The sequence below is a fragment of the Girardinichthys multiradiatus genome, chromosome 9 (assembly GCF_021462225.1).
Source record: "Girardinichthys multiradiatus isolate DD_20200921_A chromosome 9, DD_fGirMul_XY1, whole genome shotgun sequence".
Classification (NCBI taxonomy): domain Eukaryota; kingdom Metazoa; phylum Chordata; class Actinopteri; order Cyprinodontiformes; family Goodeidae; genus Girardinichthys; species Girardinichthys multiradiatus.
The window spans coordinates 36,777,724-36,803,241 of record NC_061802.1 but is presented as its reverse complement, the minus strand read 5'-3'; the positions used below and the strand labels follow the sequence as shown (position 1 = coordinate 36,803,241).

General features: G+C 38.5%; 1 protein-coding gene across 1 annotated transcript in view; it reads left to right on the top strand.

The window, feature by feature from the left end:
- The first annotated feature begins 368 nt into the window (after nt 1–368).
- The window catches only part of LOC124873222 (protein-glutamine gamma-glutamyltransferase K-like), a 39,071-nt gene continuing 13,921 nt past the window's right edge, over nt 369–25,518 (top strand). Inside the window, exons 1-3 of the mRNA XM_047373710.1 lie at nt 369–4,217; nt 17,154–17,443; nt 17,527–17,718. Of these exons, the coding sequence (XP_047229666.1) occupies nt 17,155–17,443; nt 17,527–17,718 (481 nt within the window). The 5' untranslated portion in view covers nt 369–4,217; nt 17,154. The remainder of the gene's footprint in view (nt 4,218–17,153; nt 17,444–17,526; nt 17,719–25,518) is intronic.

Below are 25,518 nucleotides of genomic sequence, written 5' to 3'. Positions count from 1 at the left end.
ACCTCCCTACAACGCCTGTGCAGCCCTCCAAAGAAATGCCACCCCACACCATTACTGACCCACTGGCACAGCTCACATTGATGTGCCATCCTGGATGAGCTGCACTACCTGAGCCACTTGTGTGGGTTGTAGAGTCCGTCTCATGCTGCCACGAGTGTGAAAGCACCATCAACATTCAAAAGTGACCAAAACATCAGCCAGAAAGCAGAGGTACTGAGAAGTGGTCTGTGGTCCCAATCTGCAGAACCACTCCTTTATTGAGTGAGTCTTGATAATCATCAAAGATTTCCCCCTGTTGTCTTTTCCATTTGCACAACAGCTGTGAAATTGATCGTCAATCAATGTTGCTTCCTAAGTGGACAGTTTGATTTCACAAACGTTTGATTTACTTGGAGTTATATTGTGTTGTTTAAGTGTTCCCTTTATTTTTTGAGCAGTGTGTAACAGTCTGGAAATGGATACAAAGCCATTTCTAAGGCTTTAGGACTGCAGCAAACCACAAATGGAGATACCTTGCAACATTGATGAACCTTCTGAGTAGTGGCTGTCCTACCAAAATTACTCAAAGACTGCATCAATGAGTCATCCAGGAGTCACAAAAGAACCCAGAACAAAATCTGAAGCACTGCAGGCCTCATTTGTCTTGGTTAAGGTCAGAGTTCATGACTCAACAAGAATGAGATTGGGCAAAAATGGCATCCATGGGAGAGTCCAAAGGCCAAAACCACTGCTGACCAAAAAGAACATAAATGCTTATCACACATTTGCTAAAAATCATCTTGATGCTGTCCAAGGTTTTAGGGAAAATATTCTGCTGACTGTTGAAACATCTTCTTGGAAGCTGTAAAACATATCACATTTGGCATAAAACTAACAGCATTTCAGATGAGGAAAATCATGCTGCCAATCAAACATGCTGGTCTGAGGCTGCTTTGCTTTTTCATTACCAGAATGACTTGCAGTAATTGATAGAGGCATGGATTCTCCTCTCTAGCACAAAATCCTGAAGGAGAAATGTCTGTGACGTTAAGCTGAATTGTTCTTAGGCTGTGCAATAAGACAATTATCCAAAGCATGCCAGAAACAAAAACACCAAAAAAACAAATTGAAAGTTCTGGACTGACCCGAAGTTCCTTTACGGCAATGTTAAAGACTCATTGCCAGATATTGTTTAATGGCTGTTGTTGTCAACAAGGTTGGCACCACCAGTAATTAGGTTAAGTGGGTATGTACTGTTTCACATGAGGAAATGTTGGCTTCCCTTGATAAAGGAAATCATTTGAAAACATGTTTTGTTATTTCCTCAGTTCAGCTTTGTCTTATATTAAAAACAATTTGAAACAAGTGTGACAAAAAGGCAAACAGAAGAAATCTGTAAAGGTGGAAATCCTTGTTAAGGCCACTTTTTTTTTGATTGATAGCTCAGAACCATTACAAAAATTAGAAGTCCTTCAAATGTGGATTCAGTGATGTTGCACTGAGAGAAATCCCAACCAGGAAGCTTATGCAGCAAGAAGCCCATGCTCGGACGTCATGCATCATCCATCGCTTTTACACATTTTACACGTTACATGTGTACTTGTTTTGTTTAGCATCTCCTCAATTACTTTTTAATATGTTGTGCAGTGTGTTGTCAAAAATCTGGACATGCAGCACAGCACTTAATCAAAGAGAAATCCCTCAAGTGTCAAGTGAGATCGGACAAACCTCCAAACACCAATTGTTTGTAATAAATCAAATTGTGGTAATGTCATTAAATAAACAAAGCCGATGGCTTGCTTTTTTAATCTAGCTCTTGTAGTGTAGTGTTCCAAGTGGAGGATGTATCATGGAACCAGAAGCAGTGTCAAAAACCTTCAACTCTCCATCACTTCACCAAGAGATTCATCCAGAGTGATAAACGCAGACACACATCTGTTATCCTTTTTTCTTTATCCCCCCTGGGGACCTTGCACCTATCTTCACAGTTTCTTCTGAAGTGTTGCCTTGCCTTACTTGCTACCAGAGTTAGGTAAACACATTGCATTGGCCTGTAGAAATACATGAAGTGCTGACTTTTTAATGGCAAATAAATAGCTTTTTATTTGCTAATAGATTGAAACAGCAGACATATTAGCAGCAATTTACAACAGATGGCTTTTAGGGTGTGGCTAACACAAAAACTCTCAACTAGGGCAACAACAGGAAGAGGGAACCCATGATGATCATTTAAAAATGCTGTTAGTGGGGCCCCAAAGTTATACCTGCAATTGGAATATCCATAAGCATAACAAGTGAACATGTAAATATGACCTTTTTCACCCAAAAATAACTCAAAAATGATGTCAGAAAAATATTTATGAATCACTTGCATTATAACTTCTCAATTAGTATGCTTTTAAATTATATAACAGAAACTGTCTTTTAATAGCTTTATTTTTCTAAAAAAAAAAAAAAAGATCAATTACACAATTAACAAAAATCTACTGAACTAGTCACATTATTTCATTTGGGTGTTTCTCACCAAACTAAGAGGATATCCACTCCCTTTCAGGAAATCTGACTTTCTTATGAACCCAGCTGCTGTCTATGACTAATATGTGGGCACACAGCCACAGGTCTGATGAATGGCCCATTTTGGGTGTCACAGTAGGAGGGCCCGGTGAGAACAAATACCTTAATGATGATTTAATTCCATTCAGCAGCTTCATCACTGTCAAGTTTAATATTACCTTAGCCCAGCAAAGGCCTATTTATTAAATCATTTTTAAAAAGACTGTTATTTTGACTTGTATTGTTTGTAGACTCTTCCCACATAAATGTATTAATACATAAATAAATTATATTACATACAGTTACAAACATTCATTATGAAATGTTCAAACCCAGCCAATCAGCTTTATTAGCCAGGTTTGTGCACACAAGCTGGAAATTGGGTTTGTTTTTGTGCTCAGGACTATTTAGCAAATATTTGTTATTATCAACATATTCAAATAAATTAAAGCTGTAGTGACAGTAAGCAGGATTTTTCAGACATTTAAAATAAAGACGCTTAATATAAAGTCAAATTAATGTGGGTATTTAAAAGAATCATATACAACATGCATCTTAAATTATTGTTAAAAACAGGATATGGGTGCCCAAGTTTGAATTTATTGTGGATTTTCAGTTGCAGCAGGATTGAGCTTTGTTAGTTCCTGGGTTGTTTTTGAACATCCTGACTAATGATTTATGTTTATTTCTGAGGGTGACAGTTTGGGTCAGAAAGTTGAGATTTGGACACAGTTAAATGTTTACATAGAATAGTGATGTCGAACACACCCAAACTGGTTTTGGATGCTTAGAATTCCTGAATTACCTTCCCAAAGGCCTGACCTCAAACGTGTAGAAAATGTGTTGACTATGCTTAAAAGCTGAGTCTGTGGCTGGAAACCAATAAATCTGAATATTTCTGATTAGAGATGTGGTTAGATGTCTTGGTAGAATAATGGCAGTAGCTAATTGATATCTGCAAACGTGTGGTTGTGGTGTGATTTGCTAAAGTACATTATAGTGGAGGGTTGTGTTTAGACCTGTCCAGGGTGTACCTGCTACTCTACCCTTTGATAAAGACAAGAAAAATGTCCAGCTGATAAATGCCAGAACCACATTCCTTGGCTTAGACGAGAAAAACTTGTTCACAAACCACAAAGCTATGGTAACTATAATGCATACAATCACAGTCACGACAGAGGACAGACATTAAGCATCATGACTTTGTTCAATACATTCAAAGTTACAATATTTACAGTATTTCATCCTGAAACATACAGTACATTCATTAATTTACCAAAACAGTCTTAATGAAACATTTACACACACTAAAGTCATTTTGTCCTATTTGTCGTTTGTTTCACATGAAAAGAAATTTCAAATATTCAAATTTGTAGGCACTTTCTGTAAAGGAAATGTTGCAAACTCTCAAACAACCCATCTTAATTCCTGGTTGTGAGGCAAGAAAACATGAAACATGCCAACGAGGGTGAATACTTTTGCACGTCACTATAAGTGACTACTTGTAACTATTCCGAAATGCTTTTTAATTTAACTTTTGGAGTAGCATGTGCCTCTGTGCCAGGAGGGTGTGTCCTCACTGTGCAGCCAAGTATTTAAAGAAGTTCCTGACTTAAAGCACGGTTCACAGCAAACAGAATATTTCTTCCAGAGTCTGCATTATCTTTCTGCTCCAACTGAACTGAGTGAGTTTCTTTGTTTTAAGCCTCATTACTAAACTTTTAATTCATACTGTATGTTAACAAAGCTCTATTCTGGATTTTGTTATATATTTGTTGTTATAATTGTACGTTGCTTTGTGTGTACGCTGGTACCTGTTTTTTAGATTGCAGTTTTTGTTTGATTTGATGGGATTTTCTGAAATTAATTCCTGTTCTTCAATTACATTTATGTAAAAGAGCCACAGAGTGTATTTAAAGCCTAATTTTGTTTCATAAGCCCCAGCCAGATAAAAATGTTCCTGAAGGCCAACTGGTCATGAGTGTTTGAGGAATGTGTATCAGTAGTCTTGTGGAAGATGAATAATCTTATTCTTATTAACAGCAATACATCTACTGATGATGATGGAAGAACAAAAGTTCACATTTAACACAGAATTAAGCTTAATAATTATAGCTGCCATGCAAAATTCCTGCACATTTAACTTTTCCACATTTTGTCAAATTATAACTACAAATGTCAGGGTAATTTATTGTGATTTTATGTACTTTGACATAAGTTTGACATTTCCAGCTCATTCTTCTTTGCAAAATAACTCGAGATGAATAAGGTGTCCTTAAAGAACTCTCTGAGGCCACTGTATTTGTACAAAGACTAAATTATAGAAACTTTGAAACATAAATGGTTGAATTTGAAGTGACGCCCCAGCTCCTTGTTCCACTGGGGGTCCTCACGACACCGCAACACCGGGTTCTGGAGCTCGATCGCCTCCTCTGTTTGGTCCGGCTCTGGAGGAGCGCCCAGCCGAGCCATCCACGTCTCCAGCGGCTCCAGCCGAGCCATCCACGTCTCCAGCGGCCAGCAGGTCTGACTCAGCCTCATCTCCCCGCCGCACACAGCGGCGTAGGTGAGAGGCTCCAGTTCCCGTTTCTCTGGCGAGTCGACGTGACGACTCAGCCCTGTGTTTCACTGGGGGTCAACATGACGTCGCCACCCCAGGTCCTGGAGCCCAATCGTCTCCGCTGTCTGGTCCGGCTCCGGAGGAGCTTGAGGCTGAGTCATCGCCGGCCTCCGGATCACCTGCTTCTTCGCTGCCGGCCTCCTGACAGCCTGCAGCTTCGCTACCGGCCATGTAAAACTGTGGGCCTCGTGTCTCGCCCTAGTGGGTTATATTTTGTTTTCTTTTGGGCTCTTTGGTTCACCTGCCTTTCAGTCCCCTAGTCTGTCCACACCTGTGTCCTGTTCCTCCCTGATTACCTGCCCTATTGTTTCATGCCCACCTTCGTTTGTATTTAAGTTCATCTTTGTCCTTTGTTCCATGCGGTGTTGTTAGTCTTATTTAGTCTGTTTGTTCTTGCTGTGTTGGAGTTTCTCCTGCGATCCAGAAACTAGGACTGTTAATCATGAACTTTGTTACCTGGATCACCTGTTAAACCTGCACCGAAATCTGTAAGTTAGCTCACTTCATTAAAGTGTGATCATCTCACCCTGTTTCCTCGCTCGTCTGCATTTTTGGTCCAGCATCAAACAGCATTATGACATTCTGTCTGTCCGTGTTTTTAGAAAGTTTAGTGAATGCAGCTTGATTAGACTGAGAGCAGGTGACTCATTCACTGCAAAATGATTGCTTTTTTTTTTACTTAAACTGTTTCACTGTCCTTGTGCTGCAAGGTCCACTCACTGACTGCCTTTAAAGGAATTTCAATAGACATTATCACCTCTTATATCAAAATTTTGCCTGCTGCTCCTCTGTGTCTGCTTTATGATGGCTCATCTTTATGTCCTTGGGAATGACTTGTCTTTTTCCATGGCATGAATCCAATGATCATTAAACACTGTTGTCCTCATTAAAACCCCAGACCACTTAATGGTGCAGACCTTTATGATTAGGATTCAAGCACCAGCCCACAATCCCTACTCAGCCCCCAGAGGACAGATGCACAAATGATTCGTAAATGATTTCCTGCAAATAATCTCCTTTTTATAAAGGAAGAATGCACAATGAGAACAGGCTCATGCATTCTTCGTGCAACATATACCCATATTCTTTAGTCACTTTAAGCTCTGCATGTTTCAGCAAAGGCAGAAAAAAGTTGGAAATGTGCCTTTTATGTTTCTGTTTAATTATTTCTGGATACTATAAATATCAGTAACAGTAGGGTGTAGGAATATAAGCTTGAGGGCATTTGGAACATATTGAAAGGGAATTTTAAAAAAAAGTATTTAGAGGTAATTTTGTTTTTCCGGCACCCAATCATAGTTGTCTCTTGCGTCACTTTGAGCACCAAAAGCTTGCCACAGGGCAATGCATCACACTCAATCTGTACATCTGTCTGTCTCTGCTGATCATCTCCGCGCAAGGCATTAGAGCCTAATGGAAAGCCTGTGTGTTGCAGATAAGGCAGAGGATGCTGTTGCTCCTCTTGTATCTCTGATCCTGATTTCCCCTTTTTGCCATTTGCAACATATGTCCATACATGAAAACAAATGACTGATTTCTTTTGATATATCATTCATCCAGAAAGAGCCAACCTGTAACACCTTGCTAGTGACGTGTTGCACCCATTTTGCCTACACAACAGTGTTTAAGGCATGGATTTAACAAAGTAACTAACATTCCTTGGAGATGTTGGTCCAGAGTAACACTATACCATCACACAGTTGCTTGCAGATTTGATGGCTCCACATCCACTATGACTATGGAGGCCATTGGAATTTAGCAAAACTGTTTCTATGTTCAGGAACCAGTTTGATCAGAAAGATCATTTAAAGCTTTATGACTTGATACATTATCCTTCTGGCAGTAGCTATCAGAAGATGTGTACACTGTCGTGAGAAAGTGATTAACATGGTCAGCAACAATACTCAGGTAGCCTGTGCTATGATTCTCGGTTGAGACGTATTCCAAGAAAATACTGCACACCACACCATTATACCGCCAACTCCAGACTGAACCATTGTGTCAGTGCACAATGAGCCTGTTTCTTGTTCTTAAATAACAGCAGTGCCATCTGGTGTGGTCCTCTGCTGCTGTAGCTCATCTTTTTGAAGTTCTAATGTAATGTGTGTTCAGAGTTGCTACTCTACATACCTTGGAGGTTATTTGAATTACCATTGGCTTGTTATCATTTCAAACATTCCCTTTCTACTTCAACAAGGAGTCTTTTTCCAAACGTCTGCTGGGCATTGAGTATTTTCTCTATTTTGAACCTTTCTCTGTAAGCCCGAATAAGGTTGTACATTAAAAATCCCAGTAAATCAGCAATTTCTGAAATATTAATACTGTCCTTGTCTGGTACCAGAAACCATGGCACATTCAAAGCCACTTAAATCTTCTCACTTCAACATTCTGATGCTCGGTGTGAATTTCAGTAAGTTGTCTTCACCATATCAAGATGTCTAAGTGCTAGCTGATTCGCCATTTGTGTTAACAACCAGTTGAAAAGATTTACTTAATAAAGTGTAGGACCAAAAGATCAGGTTCAACGTTTAAAGAGGCACATGCAGATCTCAAACCATAAGGAGGGAAACAAAATGATTAAAATAATTATGGAAAAAAAGACAAAGACTGTCTTGACTAATGATACAAGTTAAATCTATATAAACCTATAGAATAGATCTATTGCAAAAGTATTTATAAACTATTAATATCATCATCTCTTATAGTCCCTGCTGAAGTGAAGCATTTATTAGGTTTTATGTTTTCTCCCTGTGTAAGAAAGACAAAAACGGAGATTTTTGTAAGGTAAAATGAACCCACACTGTTGACAGAGCTGAAAAATTGTAATGGTGCTACAGGAGAAATGTTTGAACGAACCAATCTATTACGTAGTCGGATTTGAGGAACTATGCATGTTTAGAGACTCATGAGCACTAAATTTAGGTTGTCTTAGGTAGGGTGTTGTGTCCAGAATGTTAATACTTTATAAGGTGCTTTATTTTATGTATTCTGATTGTGATTCAAGAACCATAGTACCAAAACAAATATATTTGTATTCCTCTAAGTCATTGTGGAGCATCTTAATTTCATGTTAATTTATTTCACCTTGAATTTCCTTTGGGCTTAAGGACATTTTTATCTTATCTACAGACAAAACCTGCCACTTTTTAGTGTCATATTTTTTCTCTGTAAAGAGTGTGTTCCTATACGTTCCGGTAAAATTTTGTTTAAATAAAGAGGCCGCACCCAAGATGCCACTAGAAGGTTTACACTAGTGGAAACAGGTTCACAATGACAGACTGAACCCAAGCCTTAATCTTCTCAAAAATCATGAATAAATATTTAGCTTGGTACGTACAGGCATGAAAATGTCCAGGGAATTATGGATCTGTTGTTTGCTCTTTTGTCTCCATAAGTAATGAAGAACTAATGAACAAATCCACCTTGAAAATATCAGTGAAGAATATTTCATAAAGCTGCCAATCTTTTGTTTTCCACTTACTTATTTAAATGGGAATAAGATGTAAGACAGGTCAACATCAGTGTCTGACCTCAAAAATGCACTTTTGGAAGAATGCTCAAGAAAATTTTGAGGAATCCCAATCTGCTCCCAGGCCAGAAGGGATTTATATAGTTTCTACATTGTTTTCTGGGATCTTATCCCAGTGGGACATGCCTGGAAAAACCTCCAAAGGGATTCAGCCAGTAGGCATTACAACAGAGACTCAAACCACCCCAACTGACTTCTAAAATGGAGTAGCAGCTCTACTCTGGGCTCACTTTATACACACGTGGACAAAATTGTTGGTACCCCTCGGTTAATGAAAGAAAAACAACCATGGTCATAGAAATAACTTGAATCTGACAAAGGTAATGAACAAATGAAAGTCAGACATTGCTTTTCAAACATGTTTCAACAGAATTATTTAAAAAAGATAAACTCATGAAACAGGCCTGGGCAAAAATTCGATTCAATTCAATTCAAAAATACCTTATTAATCCCAAAGGGAAATTAAAATGATGGTACCCTTAACTTAATATTTTGTTGCACAACCTTTTGAGGCAATCACTGCAATCAAACGATTCCTATAACTGTCAATGAGACTTCTGCACCTCTCAGCAGGTATTCTGGACCACTCCTCATGAGCAAACTGCTCCAGTTGTCTCAGGTTTGAAGGGTGCCTTTTCCAGACGGCATGTTTCAGCTCCTTCCAAAGATGCTCAATAGGATTTAGGTCAGGACTCATAGAAGGCCACTTCAGAATAGTCCAATGTTTTCTTCTTAGCCATTCTTGGGTGTTTTTAGCTGTGTGTTTTGGGTCATTATCCTGTTCCAAGACCCATGACTTGCGACTGAGACCAAGCTTTCTGACACTGGGCAGAACATTTCTCTCTAGAATCCCTTGATAGTCTTGAGATTTCATTATACCCTGCAGAGATACAAGACACCCTGTACCAGATGCAGCAAAGCAGCCCCAGAACATTACAGAGCCTCCTCCATGTTTCACAGTAGGGACAGTGTTCTTTTCTTCATATGCTTCATTTTTACGTCTGTGAACATAGAGCTGATGTGTCTTGCCAAAAAGTTCAATTTTTGTCTCATCTGTCCATAGGACGTTCTCCCAGAAGCTTTGTGGCTTGTCAACACGTAGTTTGGTAAATTCCAGTCTGGCTTTTTTATGATTTCTTTTCAACAATGGTCTCCTTGGTCGTCTCCCATTAAGTCCACAAACAACGTCGGATGGTGCGATCTGACACTGATGTTCCTTGAGCTTGAAGTTCACCTTTAACCTCTTTAGAAGTTTTTCTGGGCTCTTTTGTTACTGTCCATCTCCTTGTTTTGTCATCAATTTTCCTCCTGTGGCCACCTCCAGGGAGGTTGACTACAGTCCCATGGAACTTATATTTCTGAATAATATGTGCAACTGTGGTCACAGGAACATAAAGCAGCTTGGTGATGGTCTTATAACCTTTACCTTTAATATCCTTGTCTTTAATTTTCTTTCTAATCTCCTGAGACAACTATTTCCTTTGCTTCCTCTGGTCCATGTTGAGTGTGGTACACACCATGTCACCAAACAGCACAGTGACTACCTGTAGTCCTATATATAGGCCCACTGACTGATTACAAGAATGTAGACACCTGTGATGCTAATTAATGGACACACCTTGATTTAACATGTCCCTTTGGTCACATTATTGTCAGGGGTACCATCATTTTTGTCCAGGTCTGTTTCATGAGTTTATTTGTTTAAATAATTCTGTTGAAGCATGTTTGAAAAGCAACGTCTGACTTTTATTTGTTCATTTTCATAGAATTTGTATGCATCATTACCTTTGTCAGATTCAAGTTATTTCTGTGACCATTGTGGGTTTTTCTTTCATTAACTGAGGCGTACCAACAATTTTGTCCATGTGTGTATCTGAGGCTGAGCCCACTTGTATCCAGGATCTTGTTTTTTTGGTTATGATCCATATCTCATGGTTGGAAAGTAGATGGACGGGTTAATCAGGGGCTTTGCTTTTCGGCTCATGTCTTCTATCACTAACACTGACCCTAACGGCACCATACTAATCCAGACCCAGCCCCAATCCATCTATCCATCACAAACTCCATCCTACCATTATGCATTACTGGCCCCCAACCTGGATGGAGAAATCCAACTTTTATAGGCTGAGAACTGTTACCCTAGACTTGGAGGAGCTGACTTGCATCCTTGCTGCCTTCTACCCCACAGTAAACCACTCCAGTGGACCCTTACATTATGGCCTGATATTCACAAACCAGCCACTCTTTACTCCACAGCACAAAAAGGATCGGGGCAGTTTAAGCTTGCATTAATAATATTATGCAGCCACATCATAAAACGTTATGTAAATCAATTATGTTTTTAAATCAGCAGGAGCTGAAGAAGCTGCATACTGATATAGATACAGGCTCATATAACATTCTTTCTACATGTGCCACAGTCCGTTGCGAGCCAGAGAAGCTGTGCCTTATTTAGTTGCTGTTAACACAACAGATGATGGACTGATGCGAATCTCATCTCGAGTCACACAGTCCAACTCTTTGCTGTGGTGTGTCCTCTTCATCCTCATCACACATTGTTTTGAGCAAAGAGTTCAGTGTTCACTTAACAGATTGTTTAAGGTAGTGTTTTTTTCTGGATATAAGGTACCCTGTGAGCAGACTAATCGCAGCCTGTGGATACAGCCTCCTTCCATGCTGAACTTCTCATCAAACTTAAATGTTTGGCACTGAGGCGGGTGCTGTGCAGCAGATCCACCCCGCAGACTTAATTTAGCTCAAAAGGCCAGGCAACGTTTAGCTAAACAATTTTCATCATGCACGGCTCCCTGTATGGCAAACACAGACAACTGATTAGGTGTAAAGTGCCAACAAATGCTGCATGGATGGTGAAAGAAATCAGCTGAATGAGTCTTTAAAAGCTGCTTCCGATTACTGAGCCAAGGAAAGTTTTTATCTTTTTAACATCCAGAATCCTTTGGCTTATGACCCACTGTGGACATGACCAGTAGAACACTCATTAGCTTTAGTAGTTTTTATTACATATAATCAACTGTAAGTTTAAATCAGTCAACCATTTTCTTTTTAAAAGCAACATCTCTCGTCTAATAAATCATTAGAATAATCACTGACCCGCTACTTCTCTGGTTCAGATAAGGTACACAACAAAAATAAACCCTTTATCTGATTTAAAGGATTCACAATGAATCACAATGATAAAAGAAAGAGAAGATTCTCTATGGTAATAAAGTGCTATCCAAAAATCTCCACATCAGTGCCCTGGGAATCAGGCACAGGAACTATCAGAGGGAAAGAAAAAACATTTCATATTAATCTCACTCCAAGATAAAAGAATTAGAACCAGAAAATGAATCAGATCATAGGATCAAAGAGCCATCAGACAGGTACAGCATGAGCTCTGCTGATCAAAGCCTGAATCCAGAAACACTACGTTTAAAAACTTCCCTAATGACAAAAAGTCAAGAACTGAAATATCAAAATGATTAGCATGATCATAAATTAAGAAAATAGCAATAAATAGAGTAAACACTACTAGTACTACTAATGAAAATCAACCACAGAGCTCAGAGGTCAGAGTTCTACTTGTATTAAATAAATCTTTTAACACAAATCCTAAGAACTTATATTAATGAAATAATAATCATCAGCCTTATTTGTTGCCGTTCTAGCTGTTTTAGGCTTTTTGATTATTACTCTGACTGCAGATATCAGCATATAATCTTTGCTATAAAAAATATTCCCTTAATATTATGGCTACAAGATATTATCTAGTATGAATATCAACACACATCTGCTTTATTTGAATGACATGTTCTCTAGTCTTTTCTATTTTGAGGAGCTGCTAGAAGAAATGAGCCCATCTGTTACTTCATACCAATAGCCGAGGGAAACAAGAACTCATGGATTACGAGTTATTTGTTTCTAAATATTCTGGACAACAGTTTAAAACTTTTTATATCTCATTATTTTTAGGTCATGAGTAAATATATCACAGATGCATGTAAATAACATGTGGAAAGATCAGTTTTTATATCTTAGTACATCTCCTACAAACCAAAACCAACCACTTTGGTGCAGCTGTTGTTATCATACCAGAAGTTGCTAACATAATCAATCTTCCAGCCACCAGGAATAAGGTGGATAGTGTGGGACCAGCCAACTGCAATAAAATAATAATTCATTTTAGGGTTTTTTACACATCCTTACCAGGGGTGCTAACAACATGCATCTTTTAGACATATTACCAATCCTTCATTGACTTATTGGTGTTAATAAATATACCTATTAAACAGGGGTTTCTGAAAAGCAAACAGCAACAATGAGCTTTAATTAGCTACTATGTATTAAATGAGGGTATTGGACTCAATTTTACATTTTCAGTGTTTCTAGGATTACTTTTTATTTATGGCTCCTGAAGGAAAAATAGTAATATAATCAACAGTGTCAGCTTTGTTTATTTGGACTGTTCGCTCTCCTGTCATGATGGGGTCTCATCTGTTTCATTAACTGTATGACGTTAGTTTGGAAGATTGCTGCCTTGCCAGATTTCTTTTAAGCTTGTCTGTCAGCAGAACGAAGCAATCCTGAGCTGGGAGGAGTTTTTTTTGTTTTTTTTCTGTTGCGGCCTATGCCAGCAAATTTCGCACACTGCTAGCCACAGAGTTATTGACACGTGAATAAGCTGTGAACTCATTGTCAGTCTTGTTGCTTCATCTCAACCTGGTTGGTTGTCACATATTCAGATAGGAATGTTTAGCTTGAGTGTGGGAAATGCTTTCAGCTGGTTCAAGATCTGGTCAAGACACAAGTCAGACACAGGAAGGCAAAATGATGTGATACTTAAATGTAGATAGAGAGAAATCCACTCATCATAATTTTTGCTTAGTGTGTTTAGTATTCCTCTGTAAAGGTCAGCCCCCCCAAAAAAGCTGAGTGGGATGTGTTGACCTTTGAACATTCAGTTTTCGATCAAATGTGGTTCAGATTACCTCATTCTCAAGTCAATGCTGATAACTGACAAATATTTCAAAAACAATAAACGAATCCTTTTTGCTTCTCATAAAGCAATGTCTACTGGGAATCTGTTGCACTGCCACCCTGACACAAGAACATCATCACTAGTAAACCAAACAGCTGTATGTATTACAAATTGTACATAACTGCTTTTGTCTTTTAAATTCTGGGACACAAAGAAATTGTGTGGCAGAAATTGCCACACAAATTGTTCTTCAGCTCAACTTGCTACATCAAAGCTTACATTAATTGTAAAGTGCATGACCATAGCTAAAGGTTGTGGCTGGAGTCAATGAGACAATGGAGATGGTAATTTCTTCTTCAGAGCCTTAAAACCCAAGTCATCCAGTGTGTGTATCGCCTTACATTTGAGGTTTGCGCATTACATCATGTCACTGTTGTATATCTGAATCGCCTTTAAATGACAAACAATGTAGCTGCAAATAGTTAAACTTCCTACGCATATGAAACTGTAGCACACCCTTTCAGCTCCAGCTAAGCCTGGCTGCCACAGATGCTTTAGCAGCCCAACATGTTGAAAAAACTTGTGCAGTGAGTGTTGAAACGTCATGCTTAGACTATAATAGTTCCTGCCCAATCCTCTTTGGGCAGGTCTGTTCATTTTACACTTATTTTCTTTTCTTCTTTTTTTTATTAATATATTTTATTTCCTTTGAATGTTGGAGAGTAAAAAGAAAAAGTGGGTGACATGCTTTTAAGACTTTAAATATGTTGTTGACAAGGAAATGAATAATTTTTGTGAAAAATATAAAAAAAACATATTGCTGGTAAACTAATACATACTAAATATTTTCAGTAACTTCCCCAGTCAGTTTCATGGAAAACAAATTACCCCTGTATATATTAATCCTGTATATATTAACCTTGTATGTGTTAACCCTATATATGGCTCCAAACAAAAAGGAATTCCAGATATCAGTTTTTTAGTCCTTTTGTCCTGGAGCTCTGACAGGTGTTGAAACATCAGCATCTTCAGCCATGTCAGGATCCCCACGCTACTTAACTCCATCAGTATCCTCAGCTTAACAGGCACAATATCCATCAGAGAAATCCAGGCAAATCCAAAAGCATATCTCCTCACCCTGTCACCAATTCTGCCAAAGCTGTTCATGTGATTCAGGGGTTAAGCAAGGCCACATCTAAACCATTAGATGAGCCACCTACAACCACTGCTAAGAAGGGCCTTGTGGGGTCTAAAACCTTGTGGTGCCACCTCTCTTTGGGAACCGAGTTTGGACCTCAGCAGGTGTGGTTCCAATATTCACGTCTCTCAGGCACTGACAACGGTGAATGTCTTGACAAACGGCTGTTTGGCCTGGAAGGTTGCCCTCAGATTGGCTGTCTCTCTCCTAGCACTACCTCAGAGAGTCATGGTGGTCTGACGTTTGAACCGAATACTTTGTATTTGAAATATTTTGAGCAAAAGGAAAACATACAAGATTACATACAACATTCAGTCTTATAAAATAATAATAAAATACACCATCTGTAAGGTACAAAATTAAACTGCATATTAAAGTGTTTTCAAGAATAGTATAGTTGGAGCAGTGGTAAAACAATTTAACATAGCCAGTGATGCATGATTTTTAAGTTACTGCACAGATCATTTCCTCCCAACAAAGATCAATCAATACATAAAAATGTAAAAAAAAAAAAAAACCCAAATTTTTAATCCTTAGTTGTACCAAATTGTTTTTAACTTCTAAGTCTCACATACTATTGAAGGACTGGCAAGAGATTTTGGATGGCTCTGCATCTCTCCCATACAGCTAACTATGAGTTTGGATAAATTGTATGTGCTCTTACAGTGTTTGGCCAGAAGGTGGCATTTTATAGAGTGACACTGTAAAGTCCAAGGAAGTGGCTTACCTTTAAGTGTAGCGACAACACCAACACATGTACAAGGAAAAACATTTTGAATGGCTGACCCCTATATTGGCCACTCTGTTGGAATGGATTTGAGCCCTGGTACTTCACATATTGGCAAGTCTGCAGAATTTCTGGAAGGGCTATGAAAAATGGTGCCGCAATGGCCCAACAATAATAAATGTGTCAAATATGTGTAACTGCTCTGAAATTTATGTAAGCACCACTGTGAAAGTTAGGTAATGACAGAATAATATTACATAATCTCCTACTACTCTAAGCAGGCACTCTGTCTGCACTGATGATTCACGTGGGCACGCCAAATTCTTAAAATGGCCCCAACAGGAAGGCAGTCTGACCTATTTTCTGCTTTAAACAGCATTTCATTATATAGCATATGATACAGAAGTATTTGACCTCTTGGATGTGTTAGTAGATTTTGTTTGAAGCTCTGAACCTTCATCCCAAGATTGTCCGATGTTCATTTGGGCAACTTTTGCTTAATAAGTAGCATAGTCGTCCTTCAATTGAAAAGCTGTGTGGTTCTAGCTTCTTCCTGCCACATTTGGATATGCCCCTGGGCAAGGGTCTTAACCCTAAGTTGCCACCGATCTCTGTATCAGTGTATGAATGTGTGCACATTTGTGAGTGAAGTCCATTTACTTTTTACCATGAGATGAGTGAGATCATCGGAAGTGTAATTTATGGTTTATTTTACACCCTTCGTCCCAAATCACACACAATAAATAGGACAGGCACTCATCAGAAGTCACATACTTCAGAGATGTGGCAGGACTTGATGTTCCACAAAATGTGCCTCATTTCTTCAATTTTAGAAATGCACATTTTTAGATACACCAACATATGTTGCAAGATTAAACAAAACTGTGACAGCAACTTAAGAGAAAGTGGATCACATTTTTCATGTACACAGGGAATGAAAACAAGCTCTGGACAAAAAAGTCAATAAATGAATCATGGGCTTTTTTGATAAACAACCAGAGAGACAGCCGGGGCTTGTTATCAGAGCCTGGGATGGCTCTTTCCCCCAAACTTTCAAATAAACTGATGCTTCTAACAGATGAAAAAATGTCTGACTAAGGCACAAAAACATAACCAGACAGGATTTAAAATAAGGACCGCTCCATTTATCATTCATATTGCACTTTTACTTATTTGTTTGCTTTGTAATGACCATTGTAGGTGACAGATATTATGAAAGATATAGTTGCATCTAATTCGAAATTCTTCCTTTCAATTAAAACGTTTTGCATCTGAGTCTTCAGTTATAAAGCTGTCAGTCCGTTTCAGAATATAGTGTGTTGATGTAAAGAATTAAAACTGATGCTAAACTCAGCTGCGGCACTGAACCAAAGCCAATTTCCTCTCTGCAGAAACTAATTTGTCAATAAATTAGAATAGTTAACTGCTGTAGTCTAATCAGATGTGATGTTTTCGAGCATCAGCTGTGCCTGGAACCACAAAGAAAAATAACTGTTTGCCTTTTAGGAAGCTAGTGTCTAACTAATGACAATGGGGGAATTTTCTTCCCTTCTGTGTTTTTCTTCTCAGGATGCCAGCAGTGACTCCCTCAGTTAGAGACAGATCTGCTGTAGGTCGGTTCCCAACTGTCACTCTTTCATTTGTGGAGGATGTTGAGGAGGAAAAAGAAGAACCACGAGAGAATGATGTTAACAAAGAGAGTGCCTGTCAGCGCTGGCTGCGTAAGGCATGTCCATGCTGTTATAAACAGCCAAGCGATGACGACATGGCGGAGACAGTGGTCACAGAGGTTGATGATCCAGATAAAGAGGAGGAGGCAAATGGAAAGAAGCCAACAACTGGGGAAGTCAATATCAATGGTAATAGAAGAGCACAAATTAGAATAAAAAATATCAAATAGCCACGAGATCAACATAAAAAACTTTTGTTTTGTTTTCCACAGAACTTCTGCTGAAAGTTCGATCGATAGATCTGATGAAAAGCAAAACAGGAGATAACCTTGTGGAACATCACACGAATCTCTACCAAGATTATAAGTTCATCATCCGCAGAGGACAGACTTTCCAGATGTGGATGACCTTGTCCCGACCTTTTAACCCCAAATCAGACAAGCTTCATCTTGAACTGAAAACAGGTAAGAGAGCTAAATCTGAACTCTAGACTTTACAGTGACTTGCCAAAAAGTATTCACACCTCTTGGGATTTTTGCCAGATTGTAACAACAAACATTGTGTGTTTTACTGAAATTTATGTTAGACCAGCACAAAGTAGCACAGAATTGTGCAATGAAAGAAAAATAGATGGCTCACTTTTTATTACACATGAAAATCAGAAAAGGGGCACATGCACATGCTATTCAGGCCCCTTTACTCTGATATCTTTAAATAAAATCCAACACAACCAACACTTTCAGAAGTCACCAAATTAACAAATTGGGGCCAATAGAACACACCAAAACAAATTAATGGATATTTTTTTTTTTTTTTACCAAGTCCGTAAACTGTATTTATAGTAAAGACAATTTAGAAGACTTGGGTTGGGCGTAAAGTGTATCACCCAACCCACACCGCCATATATTTGCAGTTTTCCAAAGATACACTAAAATGTTCTTATTGTATAACCTGACTCTGCATCAACCTTCTCCAGACCTTCTTTCCTGACCTGTCTGCTGTGTTCCGTGGTCTTCATAATGCTGTTTGTTCACTAATGTTCTCTAACAAACTTCTGAAGCCCTCACAGAACAATTGGATTTATACAGCAATTAGAGACCAAGCAAGTAGACTCCACTCACTGGTTTGGTAACTCCTGTGAAGGAAGTGGTTGAACTTGATTTTATTTGGGTTGCCAGAGTATAGGAGGGTAAATAAAAAAAAACACCCCAAACTTTTCTGATTTTTATTTGCACAGAAAATATTTTAAACTAGACATCTTTTATACTCCACTTCCACTTACCAGCTAGACTTTATATTGGTCTATCACATAAAATCCCAAATAAAACACACTGAAGCTGAAATAGTTCAAGGGTTGTAAATACACTTGCAGGGCACCATATGCGATCGTACTAGCAGCGGCTTTCATTAAAGGTAAGCTGTCTAAAAATGACACCCCTGTTAGAAACAAAGTTTAGCGGTGCTCCCCACCCCTAAACTTGATTTCTCAAAAGCCATATGTGAAACCTGAACTCACATGCTTCTCTGAAACCTGGTGCTCAGCAACACATGACTGCTGAGGGTTCTCTGACAGCAGGCAGAGGAAGATCAGATCGAAAAATAGTCTCCAGCTGCATTTGCAAAATATCATGATTTTAAAAATGTGATATTTACATGAATGTAGGAACCTCATTGTGTTTAATAATGTATTATTGCTGACGTACCAACCATAGGATGTCAAAACAGAAAAATATTTGCACTCACACAAGTAATTATTCAAAAACAGATTTATTTAAGTTTTTCAATTTCCCTCCACTTCTATTGCACATTCTAACATAATGCTGATGTTGGGATTATGATTATTGATTAATTAATATTTATTAATAATTATAACTGAAAATCATAATTTGACAAAATTAATTTCTCAGCCAAAAATCCTTATTTATGAATTGAAATCAGAGATGTCCTCTGGGACTGTAATTGTGGCTCAAAGCCCTTGATAATTACAATTAGTAAATTCTCAGTAATAATTGATAACTATTTACTAGATGTCACTGTTTAATCAACCGTTTCTGCCGAAACGTGGGGAACTTTGATCTTATTTTGACTGACAAATACCTCTTGCACAAAATAAACACAAACGCCTTCTCTTTATCTGCGTGAATATTTATTAAATCAACAGCCCTGATCCAATTCGCTCTTCCGATTCAATAATCTTCACCTAATCAAACATGTGAAGTTCTACTAAAAAGGGTAAAATATCTAACTAAACAAAACAAAACAAACAGCAGTGGTGTGTATGGAATCAAACCAGCAGTTATGGTAGTTACTTACAAAAGAAATATGGTTGAGTGAAGCTCGGGGAGGCCACTCCCCAAAGTGTAGCTCAGCGGGACACAGGCAGTCATAAACTTCCTCCAAGCAAAGTTGTAAACCCAGAGCACAAAGGATAATAAAACTTTAGGCGGCAAGCTAGTAAAGCACGAAGTTGAAGACAAAGAAAATGGTTGATTTTCACCATAAGGTTATTATAGCAGTCCAGTTTCACAGTGCACCTGCGCTAAGGTGTTCGGACTGTAAAAACACAACTTGCGAGACTCAGCGGCCTCCAAAATTCAACAGCAGTCAAAAAAAAGGTTGCATGCACATACAATTCAGAACACATTAGACTATAAGTGGCGACTCTAAATCGCGCTAAAACCTACTCTATCATGCCAACGCTATTCCTAATAAACAAATAAAAATAAAAGGATGGATTTTACTTGATGTTGTCTCCTCTGAGCAGAGGGAGAGAGAAGGAGGGTGGTGGAAGAGGTCCACACGTCCGTGGATACTCAGCAAAGCAGTCCGTTTTTTGTCCTTGCGGCCTCTTCTGCAGAAAGGTGAAAAATATGACGGATCTTCACTAGTCGACTCAAAATAAAAAAACCAGGAAGAAAAATTGCGTCTCCTTGAAACTCCGAGGTTTTTTGGTTATGTGTTAAACCCACGTCTTCGATTGGTAAAGTTGAAAACTTACATGCCTTCTAATTACTGTAAGCTTAATTCGCTTAGTTTTCTCGTTGGCCAATGGGGAGAATGAATGAAAGTGCACGTGGGATTCCTTCTCCTGAACTGATGCTCCAGTTGCGTGATAACCGCGTCTCGGTTTCAGTTGGAAAGCAATGGTGGGCCGTCTCATACTCTGTTATATAGTTGACTGTGGCATCAGAGCTGCGACACCCCCATCCTATCAGCCGTGGAGGCCGCTGGGATTTGTAGTAGCGGACTGTCCTGGGATACAAAATGGCCGAAAACGCGGAAGGCCTGGTGGCGTCAGGCAACAGGCATATGGTCCAATATTCAGCAAAACATGGTCCAACACTGATGATGACCTTACTCACAAAATAAATGTCAAGTTTTAGGTAATTCAGTAACAAATGTCAGCCCCTCAAAATAAATCAGAAAATGTTGTTGTCAGCCCTTAAAAAATATGGACTACGTATAAAAGCTGTTTGGCATTGTTCTGTCAGCAACACACAGTGAATTAATTTGTGGTGAAAGCATAGCTGAGCTCGTTGCCTTTGTTCTCTATGAAATAGACATGTGTTCTTATCTGAGGCAGAGAGGAACATTAAACATTAACAGTAAAAAAAATTGAAAAGAACTGAGGTTTTAAACAGAACATTTTACAACTTTCATTGACGCAAAGTTGACATTTTGCAAAATTGTACAATTTAAATTGCTTTGCAGTTAATTACTCTTTTCAGGAATCAAAGCATGAGGTGCAGAAACATATTTTAACCATAATGGGCTCTGTGGCTCATCTTTGATTTGTTTTTATAACCTTGTCACATTTAAAAGGATCTTAAATGAGGGTGTCAAAATTGCTTTTGTTTTGTGGTTAATTGCACGATAGAATAAACATTCTGAGATGCTTTCTTTTAATAATGTACAATGCTTTGAAAAATAATTAATACAAACACACTTCATTGTATTCATTCAATAATGAGATTGATTATTAGGATTTTATGCCACAGAACAACACAAAGTAATGCAAAACAAAAAGAAATGGTACATAGTTTTCAGAGCTTAAGCACCGTACCCATCCAGAGAATGAAGGTTTTTCCCATTCTTCTTTCCAAATAACTGGAATATACTTTCTTTGATCTAAAACATTCATTTTGAGCTCTGGTTGGCTAGATGCTCAAGGTCATTATGCTACATTATGCTACTAAATAAATCTCCAGTCTTTTGAAATAGAATAGAATATAGTCAGTCAGTCATTTTCTACCACTTATTCCATAGTGGGTCACGGGGGAGCTGGTGCCTATCTCCAGCAGTCTATGGGCGAGAGGCAGGGTTCACCCTGGACAGGTCGCCAGTCCATCGCAGGGCAGCACACAAACAACCATGCACACAGTCATTCATACACCGAAGGGCAATTTAGAGGGACCAATTAACCTAACAGGCATGTCTTTGGACTGTGGGAGGAAGCCGGAGTACCCGGTGAGAACCCACGCATGCACAGGGAGAACATGCAAACTCCATGCAGAAAGACCCCCAGCTGGGAATTGAACCCAGGACCTTCTTGCTGCAAGGCAACAGTGCTACCAACTGCGCCACCGTGCAGCCTAGAATATAATATAATAGAATAGAATAGAATAGAATATAATAGAAAAAGGTGGCATTCAATAAATGTTTGAATTTTAACTCAACTATAGATCTAAATTTTTTTTTACATTTGTTTGTTGAGAATGAGGATATTATTAAGTTTAATTTAGCACTTTAAGCAAATATAAAATATTTAAAATTATTTTAAAATTTAAATTTAAGAAATCGGAAAGGTAATGGTAAGTTTATTTGGTAAAATTGCAACAAAAAATCTTTATTGTTTGATTGGTGTGTTAACATTGTTACAATCTGATGCTACGAGTTTAATCTTCTCTTTGTGTTTGAGCTGTTTGTTCACAAACACATCTCAGCAAATATTACCCAATTATCCGTGATTGCTTTTAAGATCAACCAATTAAACCTGCTCCCCTTGTAGATTCCACCAGATCTGTGTTGAATTCATCTCTATTGTTAATGGTGGTGATGTTTTTAAAAGGAAGAAGGGCCCCAAATAAACTTCTGCTTCCATTATTGCATTGAACTAAGCTCCATCTACCACATCTTTAACTCTGACCCTTGTGAAGAGAAGCATCCTTACCGCTAGACGCTGCCACCACCATGTTTCACAGTGGGACTAGCATGTTCAGGGTGTTTGTTTTACATTAACCGACCAAGGTAAAAACTTAGAGTTCCCCACTAACTGCTTTAACTATGTTAAAACATCTTTACAACCATATAAAACAACAGATGCAGGCAAATTGAAACAATGCTAGATTTCTTAATGAAAAATACTTAAAACTGCTTGGCATTAACATTTGATCATAGATTAAACAAATATTGTGCTTTTTGTTGTTGCTTATTTTACAGAGATGTGCTAGTACAGGCTTTAACACTCCTGATTCGGATGATTGCAGTTCAGCAAAATTATGTTAATCAGCCATCATTGAAATCAGGTGTGCTGAAGCAGAGGAACATTGCTGAAATCACTGAGTCAATGCAATCTGCTGGGTTTGCTTAGATTAAAAAAAACTATTTTAACCAATTTGAATAATAAACTAAATCCCACAGCACTGTTTGATAATTAGGATCAAATGCAGTGTATGTACCTGACTTGAAATCTGTATGATTCGATTGAATTGACCTTGTAAAGTGCCTTGAGATGACATGTGTTGTGAATTATAAATAAATATATATTATAAATAGCATGGTGGTTAAGGTAGCAGGTGTTTTGCAGTTTACTGGGAGCGGGGAGGAGAGTGTTGAGGTAGGAAAACTTTACTAGCCGTCAGTTAACTCTTACATTACTCCTCACCTCTCCTCACCTCTCCCCGACTCTTTTTATTTGGCACCCAAAGGACAATCCTCAGTCAGAGATCAGTTGTACATTTCCACAAGTTTATTAAAACCAATCTGAATTCAGAGAGGGGACATCACACTTACACGGGTACCTGGAAACGTCTGTGTGTTGTCTGTTTTGGAGGGGCCACAATACCTTTGTATACCCTTCGCTGCTATGCAGTACACATACACAATCATTCTATCTGTGGATATCTCCCCAGCAACAATATCCTCATATCCAAATAAGGAGTACTTCTGGTTCTTCTCTTATAACAAACTTATCCTGTCTGGCTCCAGCCTTGTCTCCTTCTCCAATTTATGACCTTGCCCTCTCTGTGCGCTGTACTCCCCTGTCTTCTTCTCCCCCATCGGTGATTCCTTGTCCTTCACTAATTTATGACTTTGGACTCTATGCTTCACTCCCTCTATGTACACATGACAGTTACACACATAGATGGTTTATATTACACACATAAATAGTTTATATTCTACAAGAGTAATTAAATCTGACCTTCATGGCTTCTTCAAACCCCACCCAAAATAGTCAATCTGACCAATTATGTCTTTCCCAAACTCCCCCCACAGCCAAGAACCTCCCACCTAGGCATCGCAGAGACCCCCTTCTAAATTAGGGACACCAGCTTCTTCTAATTCTAGTTGCTTCCATACACTTTTTGATTCGCTACTCCTTCTGCATACTTTGTGCTATTTTAACCGTTCAGCTTTCACAATATTCAGCCCTTTCAGAACCAGGAAAAAATCTGCATCAGAACCTTGTACAAACGTCTATCAGGTCCAGGTCCATACTGTATCAGAACCAGGAAGAAACATCCATCAGAACCTTGTACAAATCGTCATCAGAACCAGGAAGAAACCTGAATCAAAACCAGGTCCCAACTCCACCAGAACCTGGCAAAAATCTCCATAAGAACCATGAGCAAATTTACACCAGAACCATGTACAAGCATCCATCAGGAACAGGTCCAAACTCTGTCAGAACCAGGTACAAATCTTCATCAGATCCAGGAGGAACCCTCTATCACAATTAGGAACAAAACCCCCATCAGAACCAGGTCCAATCTCTATCAGAACCAGAATGAAACCACTACTCTATGACTTATGATGATAAGACCATCTCCATAGGTCCCAGTAGAGAATCAAAACAGCGACCATTTGATGTCAGCTACTTAAACAGCTTCTACTGCTGTTCCAACACCTGAACAAGAGTGAATAATTTTAAAGGGCAATTTCATAGACTTTTGAATATAGGCTGTAGTTAGCATTACCATTTTAGCTAATTTTAGCTTATACATTGTTTTTGTATAGTAGATGGGGTAAATTTATATCAGCCTTCATGCTAGTGATAGCCAATATGCTAATATTAGCATTTTAGCTTCTCTTTCTCCTCTCTTCTCTCTTAGCTGATGAACACATTGCCTTTTTTAGGACATTACCTGTTTGTTTTTGTGTTTCTTCAGGTATTTGTTGTTGGTTCACTCTTTTCAGAATTTTCTGCCATTTGTTTATATATATTTTAGCACTGACTTCAACTTCTTAGTCTATATTTTTGCTTCAGTCTATGCTTTTTTCAGCTCATCTATGAGCAGCTCTTTCCTGCTTTTTTAATGTTTTTGCCAGTTCTTGCATTTCAACAACTATTTCAACAAGTAATTTGGAGATAACATCACCTTGTTATGTTGTTTCACAGCTAATAGTCTTCCTGGTTAAACAGATCAGATGACCGTTTTTCTTTGCTGTTTCTGCTATTTCTACTAATTTATCAGATTTCAGCTAATATTCTGCTGTCAACCTTAGCCGCTTTCTGCCAGCTTTCAAGAGGAGTTTAGCATTTCTGTTTTCTTCTAATTCATTAAATTTCTGCAGATTATCTTTAGTCAATTTCAGCTTGTTTCTGCCAGCTTTCAGCTAAAAATTCAGCTTACAGCATTCACACTGCATTTCTGCAGGAAATGCAAATTTTTCTAGTTAAATGCTTGTACTTGCAATTCCTACAGTGGGTCAAATATTTTCAGTGTGAAGGAGAAGGATATATATTCTATCCCATACAGTACATTTTCATTAAAGAGGAAGGGGGACCATTGGTAACGGCACTGTTGCTATGCTGCTGTTTTAAAGATACAGTTATTCAGTCTGTTACAAACCCAAGAACCCCCTTTGCAGCAAGCCTGCCCAAGATGCTCCCAATAGCAGGTGTTTCAGCCTGAGAAGCTCATGTTTTTCCTCTGCCTTGTGTTGACTGCTGGAGGACACATACAAAGATAGACCCCTCAATTAGAGCTTGGACACTGGATGAGAATAATTACGGCATGTCTTTTAATGTAGGGAAGGCTGTG